Genomic DNA, 19,184 nt, shown 5'->3' with positions numbered 1-19,184 from the left:
ACCAAATGGTTTGGATAAAATAGAAGCCTTTTACATGCTCCTAATTCTTTACTCTAAAATGTAAAACTTTACTAAATATGTGATAACAATGCTGACCTTTGAAATCTATTTGCCTAGAACATCTACTTGGTAAGCCATTTTCTCTTTCCTCCTTTGGTAACTAAGTCCATTCAAGTTGGAGATTCTATAACACAACTGAGAAGCAAAAATGAGACCTAAAAACTGAAAATGTCAGTACCTGAACTAGAACCAAGCTACTATGGACTTTACCACAAGGCCATGGAGGTGACGCTGAGGAAACCCAGCACCTGGAATCACTCCTCTGCAGGATCACCTGATGCTCTTTACTTTGTTATCTACTGCAATTTCATAAACACAGCATTTCTAAGGGCTTCATTAACAAGAAATAAGGAGAATACAAACTACAGGTAAGCTATCTCGGCATTTTCAACCACAAACCAAAGGACCCTGATAGTAATTTTAAATCCATTTTCCCCCCAAAAACTTAGGCTCTCCTAATAACCAACATCTCTGAACAAACTTTATCAGGGGTTATCCTGAGGGATATTCCTATTTTTCCTAGCTTTTATGAGCTCAAATACATCACTGGCTTGCCTGAAATCAGTTCATTGCAAGAATCACATAATTTAACCACTGGAGATCCTAGGGTTCTTCAGGTTGAACCAATGCCCCTGATTAAAAATCTGATTGTTGTACTTTCTATGTTTTAAATATCAGAAGAAATTATAACTATCTGCATGTCACAAGTGTGATAAACACATCTAATGATATGCTTATGTAAGCAGCTTCCCATGTTATACAGAATGCAACCTGATGGGGAGCATTTCCAAAAATCAGACACTCACCACTAAAGAGAAAAAAGACAGAAAATGTTAATTATGGAGTGTAAATCTAAAAGAATCCAAAAGACAGGAGTTTTCCCCAGATGTTGAGTGACTCTGCACATTTAGTTCAACAAGCATATTATTTTTTACTTTTCTCTCAAAAAGAAAAAGAAGAGCAAGAGTAACTTGCCCCCAGCCTTTATTCCTTTGCCCAGAGTCAATGCACTGAAATGCACTACTAATGAGCTTACTTTGTTTTAGGGATTTAAAGATGCAAGCCATCACCTATTATTCATGAATGCCACCAGCACTGTCTACAGGGGATGGCATCTGTCAGGCTCCTCCCTAGAGGCTCAGACATCGGAGCTGGAGCACTGGGGATAGAAAACTGCCTGGGATTCATCATGCAGATAGTCATTAGTGCAAAGCACTCATCTAAAAATGAGTGTAAGGGAAAGGAATATACCAACATATATTTGCCACCTAATATTTTATTTTTTGATATCTTGAACTGAAAGCTCAAATGAAAGCTAAATTAATTCTTTGAATTAATTCTATAGTTTAAAAGTGTGATGGCAGCATTTTTTTTAGACAATAAATATTTGTTTTAAGCTGCCAAGTTTGGGGGCAAACTCTCACACAGTAATAAAAAGCATGAGGAAAACATGTTATAGCTATAATATGTTAATCATAAGTTCAGACCTAGAACCTACCAGCCAGAACTCCAAGGAGGTGAAGGCAGTAATTTTATGGAGAGAACACCACTGAATAAAAGGTGTTTTTTCCCTTTCTATTACCTCTTTTTTCTCTTCCCTTTGTAGAGTCTTTTAATTTCCAAATCCTTCCTCAATCTCCTTCCTTATTATCCTTATTTCTGATCCTATTCTCATTTACTTACTTCTTTCCTTGATGGAAATTGTTTTACTTTTACTGTACTTAAAAAATAATTTTGATATTACAAAACCATAAGAAAAGATCCTTTCCTGGAAGAAAGTGCCCAACTAGTGAAACAACAGTGGCAACACAGGCAAGATTTGATTACTCATGAGTTCTGTGCCTGTCAGTCTCCTCTACGAGCTCAAAACCAAATGCATACCTCAAACAGGAAACTGAAATTTAATGGGCAGTTCAAATGGTAACACAGGCATTTAAACAGAAAGAGATGGAGAATTTGTTTCTGGTTGATAGAGGGGGCCAAAGCAATGGAGATTAGGTGCTAAGGAAAGATCACAGACAGATACAAGTCTAAATCCACAGGGATCAATCAGTCCAGCCTCTCACTTTTACAAATAAAGAATCGGAGACCCAGTGAGCTCTGTGGCTTGCCTTAGAAAATCCTATCTCATCTATTTTCCTCCAAAAGTCAGCACCCGCAAAACCGCCCCTGTGAAACCCTCCTTCCCCTCAGCAACTTATTCAAAGCTCCACAGTACCAACCATCATCCTGACTCTGGCTGATCTCCTTAGGTTTCCTCTTTCCCTGACTGGAAGCTCCTAGAGGGCAGAAACTGTGAGCCATGTTCTCCTAGGGCTTGACATTAAAAAAAAAAAAAAAAAAATAGTGACTATATACATTCACATGAAGCTGGCTGGTGGTAAAGCCAGGACTGGAACATTTCAACCACAGTGGTACAATCCATGGGGGCAGATCATTACAACAATATGGGCTTTAGAGGAGTAGGATCCTGGATTTTATTAGTTGTGTATCCTGAGAAAAGTGACATATTTAGGCTAATCCATAAATACCTATCCTGCAAGCCTATCAAGAACTCAGTTAGACCCACTATGCAATCCATAGAGAATAGTGCTCAGCACAAAGTGAGCAACGCCCCTCATTCTACTTCAATTCTACAACCCAAACTTTCCCACATTTTAACATTTCTCAATTAAGGATGTGTCCCAAATCCACTAGGTACATTTAAAGGGCATATTATTTCTTTTTTCTAAAAAGTGGTTATTCAATCCATGAAGTATCTAACAATGAGTGATGCCTTTAAATGGAGGAAATCCAACAGTTTCTTTTCCTTTCTCCTGCCATCAACAGCATTGGCCTAGCTCAATGTTTTGCACACTTTTGGTCACGACGTATAGGTGGATTGTAAAATCAGTTTTGGGTCATGAAAACCATTTTAAAAATGGTATAGTGAATATGAATTGCGCATAATAAAAGCAAGCATTTTTCCATGAAATGTGTGGGTGGTATGTGTATAACTGTATGTATGCATATATACACATGTATAGAAAATGTATTTCTGGTCAAAGGTTTTTTGAGAAACACTGGCCTAGTTGAAATATATAAATTTAGGGCAGGTAAGCATGGCCCTGGTAGGCAAACACAGTGATGGCTTTGCCATTTTTTAGATCAAGAACTTGAACAAGCTAAGTGGGTAAAGGAGGAAGCATCAACTTAAGGGGGAAGAGGAAGCAAGAGGCATTAAGTGAAGAGGAAAAGGAACAGAATGAAGATGGGGGTGGAGCCAGTAAGTTTGAGTATATGCAGTGCACCCACGCATGTATGCTCATGGAACCAAACGCAAATGTTGCCCCTCCCCACCTAGTTCAAGCTCCTTCTAACGACTTAGAACAGGCTAGGAAAGAGATACTGTGTAATTCTCTAAACATCAAAAGGGAATATTCATATTATTTTTGATTCTACTATCATTATATTATGCAATTAGTCTCTGACTTTAAAAATATGAAAAGTAAGTATTACATTAGCTAACAATATAGTCAAATCAAGGCAATAAACCTCCACTATATACCTTCAGATGTGCCTATTCACCCTCTGCTAAGCTCTGGGACAACAAAGACAACTAAAACCACAGTTCCTGCTCTTGAGAGGCGTTCAGTCTTCCAGGGCATCAGACAGGCAAACCAACAATTACATAGCAGGGTAGTAAGTGTTTTAATTAAGGGAGATACTGGCAGCTATGCACACACTAAGAAAGGTTCCTAACTCAGCCCTAGCAAGGCTATTTCGAAGAAGATTTGAGGACATGAGATGAGAACAGAGTTCCAGGCAAAAAGAACTGCATGTCGCAGGCCCAGACATCAAGCACTGTTAGTAATTTAAACTGTCTACAATGCATGTGGTATAGCTGTGGAGGATTAAACAGGAAATGAGGCTAGACAGGTAGGCAGGAGGTCAGTGAAGGGACACCTCCCCCAAAGTATCCCCAAATTCCTCTTAACCTTGGGTAAAACCAAACTGTCACCCCTAAATAACGGCAGAGCCATGGCAGGATTCAAACACTGAAGAATTTTACACATGGAAAACGGCGTGTGAGTTAATATGAAATTGCAAAACAAAGAAATTATTTCATTATTATAACCATTTTACACTGAATTAAAAATGAGGTTATAACAGTCATCTGGGAGTTTCTACCCTCTAATCAAGGAGTTCTATTCTCCTACACATCTGCATGTATGTGTTTGCTTGTGTGTGTTTATCTATATACACATACACAAACATATATGGACAACAATAAAGGATGCCTTCTTTGTAATGGAACAAGGAATATATTTGATAAGTTGTTTCATGAAAAATAAGAGAAAGGCTTATAATTTAAAGTTCTGTGTTTTGTTAAACAATGCAAAGATTAAAATTATCATTAGAAGTTTGTATTTTGAGAGGACATGCTTTGGATTCTTACCATATGCTAAGATAAAAGGATTCCAGCAAGTTTTTGCCAACAGTTGACCAATTGTGGGGAATCTTTCAATAATTGCATTTGAATCCTATAAAAGAAAATTATGTTTTGGTCAGTAAAAGGACACTACACAACTCAGAAAAGCCTGAACTGCCATTTTAGGTTGAGGGAGCTTGAATGTTTCTTGTTTAGCATATATTTTAGAAAAGTAGGGGGAGAAAAAGGTTAGAGAAGATCTTTAGGTAAGTAATCCTAATAAAGTTTAACAAGCAATCACCATACTTCATCCTTAAACCAGGCCACCAAAACTAAGAAGTACAACAAGTTTAGGTAAAATCAATATTATTGCAGAATTAACTTTATTCTACTCATATTTAAGTCAAGAAAAGCCACTTTATCTAAAAAATAACAAAGACTGCATAATAGTGAAAAAAAATTATAGGTGATTAATATCTATGTAACACCATATGTTCATCCTGGGTTTTTTTTCTAACATAATAAGAGACGTTCCTGAGTCAGCTCCAGTAGCACTATCTCAAAGAAGGTTTAGCAGGACAAGAACTCTGGAACTTGTAAAAAGAAATAAAAGCAGCCAAAGCATATAGATATATATCTCTGTTTATTACTATTTTGATTACTATATGCTAAATGACATCATACTTGTCTGCAACGACCTAAAACCTGACACAAAAAACGATCAACCAAATAGAAAACAGCTTAAGATTAAAAAATACACTTGCTGTTGTACACTTGGCCCTTTCCCACTTCTTTACCTTTCAAGAAAGTTAAAAAATAAGACCAAACTGGGCTAACATGCACATAAGCTGAAATGATAAGCATTTCCTACTGCTGAAGCAATAAATTCCTCACATTTGTCTGAGCATCAAGGTCAGTCTTGGACTTTCTGGAATCACTTTAAGGTCAAGTTACAAAAGTCTCATTGCCAAAAAACAATTTTAAAAGTTAGCATTAGTTGTTCATACAGACAGTATCTTTTCTTCTACTTTCTAAAGACATGTGAACTCATATCATCACTATGAATTATTCTTCAAATTTCCTACTTGCTTCTTTGATTAAGGAAAGAAAAGTATAACACAAGAACACCTACATTAAATGACGATTTTGCTTTTCATTTTGAAATTAGAAAATAAGTATAAACAAATAATATTTTCATATTATGAAAATACATTAATTCACAAAAATACCTATTGCAATGAAAATAAGAAATCTTATGTCAAAATGAAAAAATACCAAATTTTGAACACAATAACTTATACAACAATAGTGAAGACGCTCATAATCTTAATATCCACAAGAAAAGTCTACTTAAAATATTTATAAAGAAGAGATCTTAACATTTATCATCTCTTATTAGAGCCCACTTTAGAAGAGGGCTGAGAAAAGAGTAAGCATTTCAGCAAACCCTTCAATATTTAAGAGATACAAAGGCCTTTAAAAGAAACCCAATTATTACCTGACAAGTGTCAAAGTCTTGTTTATTTAAAAACAACTTGATTGGTCGGGAAGTCTCCTGTGACAATATAACTAATCAAGAAAGAAAAGACTGAAGTCATAATGAATCAGACACTAGGAAACCACATCCTGTCTGCAATATTTACAGGTAATTTGTCTGTCTAATCCTTCAATACATTAGGTCAATAGCACAAGTCCCTGGACTGCATTCAGGCTTAATAAAATCTGGTAAAGAGTTCCTGATGTCACAAAATAACCTTATTATTTTGGTCCACTACTCACCATCTCTTTCAAGGCTTCATACAACTGCCTCAGGAACTCCTGGAACTGAGGCAGGTGAAGACAGGTGTCTTGTTGGGTTTCCAAAGTGGATGCCTGGTCCCATACGGAAAGCTTCTGCATCCAAAACTGAAACTCAGAAGGAAGGCCTACTGAATCTTGAGCCATCTCAGAAAAAGGGAAAAGGTGATGAACCTTCACAGTGGTTTGTCACACACTGAAGGAAACAGTGAACACACATCGAATCTATAAGAAAGGGGGAAAGAAATGAAACATTTAAAAAAGGGTCTTTTATCAATGCCTTCATAACCACTGATGAGTGAAAGGAGGATTACAAGGGACCAAAATAGCATGCCTTCTGTGAAGTCATCTTTGAGTTATTTTAAAATGTGTCACCCAGCTGTATCTCCAATTTTTACCATCTGAACTTTTTATCATGAGTAATATCATTACACTAAAAGTCATTATACCTCCACAGGCACATGCTAATTATGTACAAAAAGCTCAGCTGATAATACTTTATATCTTCTTTTTAAGATTGAGCTATTTTTAAATGTTCTGAATATGAAGTTCATTTGAGTATTTTAATGTAATGGGAAATCAAAAACATCCATGGGAGTTTCATAATAGTCTATGCCTAAGAAATGTTTTTGAAGTTCTTATGTTTTATATGTACTTCTGGCTTCTCATTTAGGTGTAAAAAAAATCTCTATGCATTACTGTCTAATGAATTTTCTTCCTAGTTTCTCAATTCTGAGAAAAGAGTAAAATAATTCATTCCACATGCACCAATTTGAACAATCTGCTTAATTTAGTTAATGACTGCTGTATATGCTTGGTCTCCATTCACAAGAAGAAATCATATTTTGGTAAAATAAGATAAACTCCAATTGTTGAGGAGATATGCCAGTCCTAAGTGACAGAAAATAAAAACTCATAAACTTGACTTACCACATCTGAAGTACATGTTAAAAAGAATAGTGGAGTTACATGCAGAGTGAGTGAGAACCTCAGGCAGAGATAGGTAAATAAACTCCAGGTGCCTCACCACCATCCCAGCTCCTTGCCATCCACACCCATGGGAAGCATACTGGGCAAAGAAGGGAAGGCTGCTTCTCAACAGGTGCAGGCTTTTACAGACTCATAGTTTCCTGGGGCAGGGATGATACTCAGCTATCTAATTTCAAAAGATTACTCTGCAAGTGGTAAGTGAGTTTAAATCTTCAACAGCGATAATTAACAGATAAAGTGCTCCCAATTAAATGCCAATAACATCAACAATGGAGGTTTTCATTACTAAACAGGAAAATAAGAAAAAAAATAGGAAGATTGTACAATTTTGCTGCAGTGCAAAAAAAAATCTAGACCAGGAAGATGAATGTTTTAAAATAGTACTAAAAATTTAGTTCTGAAAAGTACCATAAAATTTTTTTAAAGTTTAATTATAGAGGGAATATATGCATACTGTCAAATGGCACATACATAAGTCAAAAATCTAGATGTCTGATTCCTCTTTCTCTATCTTCTTCATCCAAGCCACCACCAATACCTGTCAATTCTACCTCTAAAATAAATATATGTGATTTCATTTGACCTCATTCACTTCTCTCCATTTCCACTACTGCCATCCCATCCCATTCCTGTCCATTTCTTCCCTAGAGTCTTCTATCTGGTCCTACCTATTCATCTCCAGTTCATTTTCTACACGGTCAACAAAAACAACTTTCCCAAATGTAAATCAGACCTAGTACACTCCTGCTTAAAACCCCCTTCAATACATTCCTTGGAAGGAAATCTCAACCCCCTACAGAAAAGATACCGGCTCCTTACCAGAGTCTCCAAGGCCTTGTAAAACATAGCTCCAGCACACCCTCCCACGTCCTATGTTGCCTCTTCCCAGCTGACCAGAGTCCACTGCAGGCCTTTCATCTGTTTACCAACACACCAAACCCTCCTTCCAGGCCTTTCTGCTGATGCCTCCACAGCTCTGAGCACATCGGTTAATTACCCTGGGCATTTATTTGTTCACTCAGTTATTATTGCCTCTACCCGTACATGCATTCTCTGTCTTCCTTGAATTTAGCCCAGGCCTGGAAAATACTCAGTAAATGTTGAATGAGGAAATATTTTTCAAAGTATAGTTCTAAGCTAAATGTTATAACAAAATGCTTTTCCAGGTAGAGCAATTTAATTTTTAAAAGGTAACTCCCCCCAAAAAGAAATTTTGAAGGTATTTTTATGTTATCTATGTAAAACTTAATTATTAATATCCCATTTTATAAATATAGTAATAGCTTACACATTCATATAATTACTATGCTCTTGGCAATATATTAAATACCTTATGCATACTAGCTAATTTGATCCTCACAACAACCCTATGAAATGGGTATGTACTACTATTCTCATTTTACAGAAGAAGCACAGACAGATTATGCAATTGCCCAAAGAAAGATTATGTAAAAGCCAAAGGAAGTAACTGTTAGTAAGTAGCAAAGCTATGGTTGTGGAATTTGAATTCAGACTTCAGCCCTGAAGTCTGTGCCCTTAAACAAAGAAAAAAACTGAAGAAACAAAGTGATGAATTTCTAACATGTTTCATATGGCTCTACATGTAAGTCAGTTTAGATATTTGGGGACATCAAATTGAAGAACTTTTTGATAGAAGAGACAAGAAACTATTTTATTTTAACAAAATTAAAAACAACCTTTAGTTTAGCAATGGAAATGCATCTGATTGTTTTAAATGGAAAAAGCTTTAGGGATCATGCAGTGCAGTGGTCCTGGACGCTCTATTTCACAGCCTGTCTGGGGAGTGGGGGCAGTGGGAGTAGGGAGATGATAGTGGTTGTGAAACAGGTGGTGCCCTGGTTGTGATGGTAGCAGTGGAGGTGCTGCTGGCATTTACTGTCCAAGAGCCAAGGATGCTGAACACACTGCTGCACTGGGACAGCAGCTCAAAAAGGACAATGGTCTTCCCCCAAAGGCCAACGATGCCCCTGCTGAGAAATGCTGAACTAATCTGCACACTCTGGAATGGGCAGCTGTTGGTTTTGCCTGTTTACCATTCCTCCTCCATTTTTAGTTATAACACCTTACTTTTCCTTTAGCAAAGTATCTCCCCTATATTCCCCAAGTCTTGGCAGGTCCATTAATCAAGGTACCTATGCCATCAGTCAAGGGGAGAGATGATGATTCAAATTAGGCAAACTAGACTCTCTACTGGGAATCTGAATCTTGAGCAGATTGCCATAAAGGTGGAACTAAGTCATTCAAAGATTCTCTTAGTCTAGATCCCTATGTCATCTTCTTAACAAGGTATGACTTTTCAGCTTTCTCTTTAATTCTGTCAGCTACCCAGGGGCCGTCTAATAATTTTTTTTTTTTTTTTTTTTGCTTAAATTAACCACTATTGGTTTCTGTGATTTTCAATAAAAGAACACAAACTGATATAGTCTGATGTTATACAGTATCGGATACAAACTGATACCAGATAATGGGCTGCAGACAACAGACCTTTGGAGGAAGGAGGGGAATTTAGAACTGCTACTGGGCCAAGTCAGGTAAAATGACAGTGAAACTTCTGTTCCTATTAGGGAACTGGAAACCAGAAGTCCATAGAAGAAGAAGGTAATACAGATCAATGAGGCATCACCCTCACACAGGGGTCCTGAATCATTATACTCTTCTAGTAGGAATGGCCAAGTGAAACCACTTGACTATCAAAAAAAAAAAAAAAAAGTCACACATCTGATGACTTGCAGAGAACCTCACTCCCCAGCTGAGGGGCCAATGGGTCTTAGTCAGTGATATTAGGCTGTCATAAACGTAATCAAATGGTGACTCCAACTCACGGTGTACTTTTAGATATGAATCCTAACTGGGGCAAATTAATACCACCCTTGCCACCTAGAATACAGTTACGAAGCTGGTAAATGCATTTCTCCATGGGGATAGACTGAGGACATGAGAAAGCAGGTGACTTTCACCTGACTCAAAGATATCAACTCCAGATATAGCACATTACACTGGTCTACCATATTGAAGATACCAGGCTGATCAAAGTAGGAAGATACGGGTGCCTTGTTTGTATTCCATATGGTGGGATATAAATCCCATGAACATACAGGGCCTGCCACTTCAGGAAGTTTCTGGTAATCCAATGGTCTGTGGTCCGGTCAGGATATGCCCTTTAAAATGAGGATACACAAGAATCTAGTACCAGTGGTTGCCTCCATTGTGGAGACCTAAGTAGATGGATAATAAGTGCAGGAAAGGAAATGTCCTTTTCTGTACTTTTACTGTACACCTTTTTGCACCTTTTCAATTTAATGCCATGTGTACTAGTTACTGACTCAAAATTAATAATAATAAACAAACAAAAAAGAAAGTGAATGATAACTGCTATACCTTACACCTGCTAAGAGGCAAAATGCTTGGCTGATACCTCTGGGATTCTGAAGGTAACATATACTACATGGGTTTTAGACCATTTATCTGCTTCTACCCACTTGCCTGGCAAGGAGAAAACACGGGTAGGCCCAGAGGACTAATCACTACACAGCTTATCTGTCCATACTGAAGTGCTCTGCCACTCAGCTACGACCCAGCAGATCCTACACTCTTTAAAGCCTGTGTGGAAGATCTGGATTCTGGAAAAAACTTATGGCAGGCCTCAGTGACTGGACTGATCTTCCAAGCCACAAAGCTGGGTGTACCCAGCAGCACTCTATCATCATGTGCAAATTATGCCTGCTTGGTCAAAATGCATGAGTGAGGTTTTTGGATGCTATCTGTATATGTCTTGCTTACTATGGCATATAATTTTTTAAAATTCCCTTCTCTTTCATTTTCCCCTCTCCTACTACTGCATATATAAAGTATATTATTAGTAGATAAATTTGCTAAAATCTATAATTTACAGATAATAACAAAGATGGGAAAAGGAACTGACATTATCCAGAACTTCTGGACTTGAAGCTAGATGCATTAACTAGGCATTACTTTGAATTACCTCCCTTTTTGGAAGGAAGAGAAAGCTAAATTATGTTAGTGGAAAGTGTTTTAAAAATTCTGTGTATGGAAAGCAATAGGTTTGAATGTCTTGAGTAACCAACAAGAGACAGTGGGCATATCTGTTGTTTTTGCCTGCCTAACACCCTTTTCCTGTTCTTTTAATATACAGTCAGCGCTCCCTATCCACAGGTTCTGCATCTGTGGATGGAAAATTTTTTTAATTTCAGAAGGTTCCAAAAAATTTGCCATGCACCCACTACCGTTTACAAAGCATTTATCTTGTATTTACAACTATTTACACAGCATTTATTGTATTAGGTATTGTAAGTAATCTAGAAATGATGTAAACTATATGGGAGAATGTGTGTAGGTTATATGCAAATATTATGCCACTTTATATAAGGGAATTGAGCATCTGTGGATTTTGGTATCTGCGGGGGTCCTGGAATAAACCCCCTGCAGATATCGAGGGACAACTGTATACACACCCCACTTATGCTCTGAAAAACTGCCCTTCTTTTCCGTATAGTTTTAATGAGACTGGTTTGTCTCCTCAGAAGTGGAAGAGTTAACACAATTCTAACAGACAAAACTAACAGCTAAGGAATACACTATACAAATAAAATGAGTTTATGCCCTTTTTATCTGACATAAACCGTAGACTTTCACCCATTAAGGAGAGTACTTTATGATGATCTCACTTAAAACACAAATTGTGTGGCACAAGTGAAATTCTGTTTATGATGTTTTCTTTCTTTTTTTTTTTTTTTGGTACTGTTCAGTGAGTATTTTTTAGTATATAAAAAAAAGTAAACAGCCAAATGAATCCTATGTACCCTTTAAACAGTTCAAACAATTATCAAGATTTTCCATTTTTAAAGCAAATCACAGATACCATATCACTTTACTCAAAATACCTTGATTTGTGTCTCTTTTTATAAAGACTTAAAATAGAAGAAACTTAACTACAATATCTCTTTCATATCCAATAAAGCCAACAATGATATCATCTAATAGCCCTTCTATGTTCAAATTTCTTAAAAACTTCCCTTTATATTTGGATCATTTATATTCGGATCCAAGCAAGACCCACACATTGAATGTAGTCAATATTGATATTTCTCCTTTAATCTGTAACAAAATGATGTAAAAAAAAAGGCTTCTCTAATCTGTAACAAGTACCCCTCTTTTATTTTTTTTTAACCTCTTCATATCATTTATCCCCGGGAAAAACCAACACATTTGACCTACAGAATCTCTCACATTTGTGCATTTAGCATTTCTTGTGGTGGTCTTTAACATGTTTTGCTCTCTCTTCTATACTGCTTGCAAACTGATAGGTAGACCTAGAGGTTTCATTAGATTCAGAGTTAGTTCTTTTGCAAGAATACTTCGTTTGTGGTGTTGTGTTCTTTGAATCAAATCAGAAGTAACATAATATTTGGTTGTCTCATGTATCATAATGTGGAAACTGATCAGTGGTTTCAGGTACTGTCAAACAAATCCATCCATTATAAAGTTCACCACCACCTTTTCTCTAATGGTTTTAGGATCTTCTGATGATCATTTTAGGTCCATGAGAGGTTGAAAAATAGTGATTTTTCTAATTTTATCCATTCTCCTGCTTTTATGATGCTTCCTGACGTACAGAAGTTTCACATTTTTAGGTAGTCAGGTTAACAATCTTACCTTTGGAACTCCGATGTATATCTCTCCAATCCTGTGAAATTGCCAAAAGTTCTGCTAACTTCTCTCACTTTTAGTAGTACAGGCCCTCTTCTAGGTTCTTGGTCTCTCCCAGCTTCTCAAGAAATGACAAATGCCCTGAGGTTGAAAAGCTGCTGTGAAATGTCTGGTCAGAACTTTGCACCTCCCTTCATCCCAAGATCTTAACCCCTTGAGTCATGAGTACCTTCATAGTCCTCCAGTATCTTCCAAATATGTTTTATCTGGCTTTTCTAGCCACTCTAAAATAGCTGGAGGTAAAGTCTATAATAAGTTCTCTTGATTAACCAGGATAGGTGAGGTAGAAAAAAGTATGATACAGACTATATTTAATGCAAACATACCTTCTTTAAAATTGTACCCAATTTCAGTTCTATTTCAGACTATATAGTTGAGACCAACCTTCCTGCTGAAAGTTATTCTATAAGGCTACATGAAATATAAAAACATAATTCAAAAATCACCAAAGAAACAGCAAGATAGTGCGGAATTTTCAGAGAAAGATCTTGGCACATAAGGTGGCACAGGCCTAGGGAGGCTTTTCTGATCCTGAAGAGGTAGTTTAAAGACAAAGCAGCAATTTTAACAGCCTTGCTAAAGAGTAAAAGTAGGAGGCCAGGCCTGTCAACGTGAGGTCCTGGTAAACCACCCCACATTGAGGACTGCACCCACAGAGGTCCACCCTGAGAGTATGGGTGACCCAGAAGTAAACCAGCCTGCATACAGACTACAGCCTAACTATGAAACTGAAACTGAATTAAGGTGGTCCCAGGCTGCTAGTGCTGCTAGGTACCTGCAAGATGCAAACAAAATTCCTCTCTGGAGAAAAATAACATCATCATACCTTTCTAATTATTTCTGAAAATAATTTTTTAAATCCAACAAAATTAAATAATTAAAGACAGGCACACAGGAAGAAAAGAACACATGAACAAGAACCCAAAAACAATGGACAAGAACAACAACAAAAAACCCCAAAACAGAGAGGTACTCAAGATAGTTCAAAAACTAGACAAAAACTATAAAGTAACGAAGAGGGTCCCTTGTGAAGATAAAAGCCAAAATTTCATCAAGGAACTGAAAACTATAAAAAAATGACCCTGTAGATGAAAAACAAACAAACAAACAAAAAAAGCAGGAATTCTAGAACTAAAGAAAAACTGAAATTAAGAATTCAACAGATGGGTTTAACAGCTAATTAAACACAGTTGAAAAGGGATTTGATAAACCTTGAAGATACATTAGAAGAAACTATCCAGAATTCAACATGGAAAGTAAAGACAATGGAAAAATACAGAAGAATGGATAAGATACACAGAAATACAGTGAGAAAAAGCTAGAAAACCTATCTTCAATGCAATGAAAGGAAGAAAGGACCAACCTAGAATACTACACCAAGCTAAAATACTCTTCAGGAATAAAGGTCAAATAAAGCCCTTTTGACACACTGAAAGAATCTGTCACCAGTAAACCTGCTCTAAAGGATGCTCTTCAGGCAGATGGAAAATGATTCCAGATGGAAGTCTAGAGATGTCAGAAGAAATGAAAAAACAATAAAAAATGATAAATACATGTGAAATTTTAAATTAACACTTATGATATAAAATAAGAATAGTATTATTGGGGTTTTATACATATATATACTGAAATTAAAATATACAAAACAATAGTACATATGCCAGGAGAATGACAGACTTAAAGAGTTCTAAAGTCCTTGCATTTTCCAGGAAAAGGAGGATAAAAGTGTTAACATTCGACTTTAATAATTCAAAAAAGCATACCATAATTTCTAGGCTATCGACTAATGGAAGAATAAAAGACACTATATAATTTCCAAGTTATCAGGGGGGAAAAATTCATAGTAAAAAACACTTAACCCCCAAAAGGGCAAGACTGGAGAGAAAAGGAATATAGAATAGACAAAATAAATAAAAAGCACACAATAAGATGGTAGATTTAAACTCAAATATATCAGTAATTATATAATATGCAAATCGATTAAATTCTACAAGTAAAAACCAAAGATTATCAGTTTTGAATTTTTTAAAAAGCTAAATGTTGTTACAAAAGACACATCTAAAACGTAAGGATATAGGGATTACAGACAGGTTAAAAGAAGAATAGGGGAAAAAATGCCATGTTAACCGAACCAAAAGAATCAAATAGAGAGGGTGGGAGGGAGGCACAAGCAGGAGGGGATATGGGGATATACGTATACATATAACTGATTCACTCTGTTATACAGCAGAAACTAACACAACATTGTAAAGCAATTATACTCCAATAAAGATGTTAAAAAAGGAAAATCAAATAGTTTCAATTTAAACACACTTTGGGGCAAAAAGCATTACTAGAGGTAAACAGAATCACTTCATAATGATAAAATGTTTAATTTACCAGGAATATGTGACAATTTAAGTCTGCATGTACATAATAACATGGGGTGTAGAACAACATATAAAGCTTAAAATATAACACAGAAATTAACATAACTACAATGAAAAATAATAAATTCCAATCATAGCAGGAAATTTTCACACACTTCTCTCAGTAAATCATAGGATAATCAGACAAAAATCCATGAATTACAAGTTTTCCCTCAAAGCACACTCTAAGCTTATGTGTTTATGTACATTAGTAGAATGCTCGTAGCAGTATTATTCATAATAGACCTAAATTGAAAACAACCTATATGCCAATCAAAAGTAGAATAAATAAAATATTCATACAAGGGAATACTATGGAGCAATGAACATGTAGAAACTACTACTACAGTCATAGAGATGAACTGATAATCACTGGTTGAGAGAAAGAAACCAACCCATAAGAATATAAGGTATGATTCATTTATATAATGTTCAAAAACAGGTAAAACTAAACTGTAGTGATTACCCCAAAAAAGCCAGGAAACCTGCTACATTTAGAGGAAAGGAAGCAGTATTATTGGGAGGGTATGTGAGAAAGGCTTTCAAGATGCTGGCAATATTCTATTTATTGACCTGGATGGCAGTTACATATGTATTAACGTTTTAATAATTTATTAAAGTGTAAATCATGTTTATGCACTTTTCTACATGTATTATTTCCACAACTACAGAAAAATTGTTTTAACTTCTAGCTACATATTTGCCATACAGATATCACCCCAAAGGTAAGGAAAAAAAAGAAAACATAGTATAGTTTGTAAATGCGAATCAAGACGTAAAGTACTTGATTAACATAATAAAAGGTTTTTTTGGTTTTTGTTTTTTTTTTATAGATTTGGCAGGAGGTTTCATGGGGTATGGGGCTTTAGGGTTCAACTTTGGAGCCCCTGAGAAGGGCTGATGCTTTCACCTGTAACTGTGCTGGGGGAGCTCCCTATGATTAGAGCTTCAGACCTTTTTTTTTTTCCCATTTATTTATTTATTTATTTATTTTTGGCTGTGTTGGGTCTTCGTTTCTGTGCGAGGGCTTTCTCTAGTTGCGGCAAGTGGGGGCCACTCTTCATCGCGGTGCGCGGGCCTCTCACTACCGCGGCCTCTCTTGTTGCCGAGCACAGGCTCCAGACGCGCAGGCTCAGTAGTTGTGACTCAAGGGCCTAGTTGCTCCGCGGCATGTGGGATCTTCCCAGACCAGGGCTCGAACCCATGTGCCCTGCATTGGCAGGCAGATTCTCAACCACTGTGCCACCAGGGAAGCCCCAATAAAAGGTTTTAAATTGTTGAAATAGTCTGCATTTTCTATTTTTTAGTTGAGTTCTATGTTTGAAAAAATTAAAACCACCAGAATTGGCCAGGGATACAGTTATAGCGCTTGCTTCCTCTTCTTCATTCCTGTCCTCAAAATGGCCCCATTTTCCCAATCCTGGCTCTGAGGAAGAGAAAATCCACAGCCTTCTCCCTCCATCTCCCTTCCCTTAGCTACATGGCTACTGCTTTGCCCGGTGAGGGCCACTGCCACAAGAAGGGAGAGATATCCAATCTACCACGCAGGGGAGGATAACTGGTGAGAGCATGAGGTGGTCCGTGCTCAGGTATGAGGCAGTGTCCATGTATCTCAAAAAAAAAGAGAGAGAAATGCATGCCTTGTAAAATGGGGATGATTCTTCAGATTCACAATGATTTCAACTTTTTTCACAAATCCACTGATTTTTTTATACCAGTTATTCTGCACACTTACTACACAACTGAGAATTAACTATACTTTTGATTGATACCACATCTTTTGATGGGTACCAAAATCCTTGATACTGCCCTGAATGTAAATCCTTGGCTTTCTTATGATCCTGCTGAGTGTATATGCCCTCACATGGATGTCTATGCCTATATTCATTTCATACAAACAACTAAAGAAATATTGTTTAGCATCTTTTATTAAAGAGCATAAAAGAAAGGTGGACATTCAATGACATATTTCCTCAAAACTCAAGATTTTAACACGTATTTTGTGCACACACGCACACACACACACACATATATTACTAATGTATACTAATGTAGCAAAAGCAAAGGGCATGGAAAGTTAGAAGGAAATCCCCTTTTTCATTTCTTGAATATTTCTCTTTTAGCACATTTACACAGGTTCCTAAGGAATCAAACCATGATTTCACCTTCTCTACATAGAGACTAAAAATAACAGAAATTGCTAGTCTCCTCAGTATATATATCCAAAACAAAATAAAATGACCTTCAGAAATTCTTATGTAGAGTGAACTAAAGGGAAAGTCCTATGAGCAGAGAGACCTAGACACCTGAATGGAAATGACTGTCCTGTGAAAGATTCCCATGTGCTTGTTCATGTCCCTGTTTCCTGCTGATCAGAGGAAAGCAGGAGGTGGGAGGGGGAGGAGTAAAGTGGCAAGGGAAGCCAGCTATGGGGTCCAGCAAACATCTGAGATACCGAAAAGAGACAGGGTCAGAATGGTGTCAGGTTGGGATCACTGCATTTGCCCTTCCCCTCTCATCTATAAATTGGTCAAAAGTTACTTTGTTGCTTGCCAAGTACTATTCTATGAACTCAAATCACATGGCACAAAGATACACTATTGCATATGTTCAATACCCTCAATGTCTATGAGGGTTCATACTCAGACTCAAAGTACAGCAGGTGAGAGAGAAGTAATACTTCAGAAGGGCTAAAAGATTCCCCATCTTGGTTGACTTCTGTTCTTTAGAAAAAGGATATATTCAAAAACTTCATAGAAATGTTGACACAAGGTATATGGATTTCACCAGGCACAATTCATTAGAGTAGAAGAAGGAAATAAAAGCATCAAAACACTTAATGTACTGTCTGAAGAAAGACAACAAAAAGTGAAGAAACAATTGGGAGACAGGTTGGAACAAAATGTCCTAATTCATTAAAAACAAAAACATTTCCCTTAATTTAGAAATCAAGAGGTTTAAGAACCTGGCAAGGGACAGCCCTAGGCCAGTGGTTCTCAAATTATCTTTCAGAAAGCAAAGTGGGTTCCTAAAGTTCTATGTTAACACCTGAGCATTTAAGCAGCCCCGACTTCAAAAAGCCAAAGGCAGGGCTGCACAGTATGTCCAATCTACCACAGTGCTAGGACTAGTGACCAGTAATGACATGAGCAATTTCAGCCTCTTGCTTAACATTATATGACATTATTTCCCTCTCCTAAGTTACTACGTTTCAGGATGGAAAAATAAACATTCTATAATTTAACCTGTGATATTCTGGTCCTCCATTTGCATTACTGTTGGTTGAATGATACTTTCACATCTCAAATGGTGGTTCCATCTAGGAACATCTTAGAACTCAACCTTTTAAAGATTTTCTGAAAAGTCTAAAAAGAATCCCTACTCAGCTGATAGAATCTGGTACCTTTAAAGTTCTGTCAAAGGCTACAATTCCCATGGATGAAAGAAAAAATATTTTAAAAATCATTTAGCCTTAATCATCATTTTCTTTCATGGCAAATATGAGGTAATCTATAAAGCCATGTATACAAATAAGAGTAGCCAGTGTCACATTTTGAATAGTGTGAGAAATTCTAAAGCAGTTATTGTAAATTAATCATGAGCACTGAAGTAATTACCAAGGTCCTACCATCTATACCTTCTAAACCAGTGCAGTGTGTAAACACCTAGGATGACAAACATGAAAATAACAACAGTGATATAGAGCTTTAAAGCTCTTTTAAAAATCATTTAGCAAAATGAAACCTTGTGTAAAAGTTCTACATACAAAA

The 19,184-nt window shown here is 36.7% G+C and overlaps 1 protein-coding gene across 4 annotated transcripts in view; it reads right to left on the bottom strand.

Annotated features, from left to right (window-relative positions):
• Positions 1-19,184, bottom strand: part of FANCC (FA complementation group C) — a 275,430-nt gene that overhangs the window by 171,147 nt on the left and 85,099 nt on the right. For 3 of the 4 annotated variants that reach the window (XM_082401194.1, XM_082401195.1, XM_082401196.1), the window contains exons 2-3: positions 6,251-6,493; positions 4,499-4,583 (exon numbers count right to left, since the gene is read on the bottom strand). In XM_082401194.1, the coding sequence (XP_082257320.1) occupies positions 4,499-4,583; positions 6,251-6,415 (250 nt within the window). In that variant the 5' untranslated portion in view covers positions 6,416-6,493. Of the gene's footprint in view, positions 1-4,498; positions 4,584-6,250; positions 6,494-12,952; positions 13,088-19,184 lie in introns of all 4 variants that reach the window. The other variant, XM_082401193.1, reaches the window with a different exon arrangement.

The sequence above is a fragment of the Balaenoptera borealis genome, assembly GCF_965194805.1.
Source record: "Balaenoptera borealis genome assembly, chromosome: 8".
NCBI lineage: Eukaryota > Metazoa > Chordata > Mammalia > Artiodactyla > Balaenopteridae > Balaenoptera > Balaenoptera borealis.
Note: the sequence above shows the minus strand (reverse complement) of the source record. Positions and strands in the feature narration are given on the sequence as shown.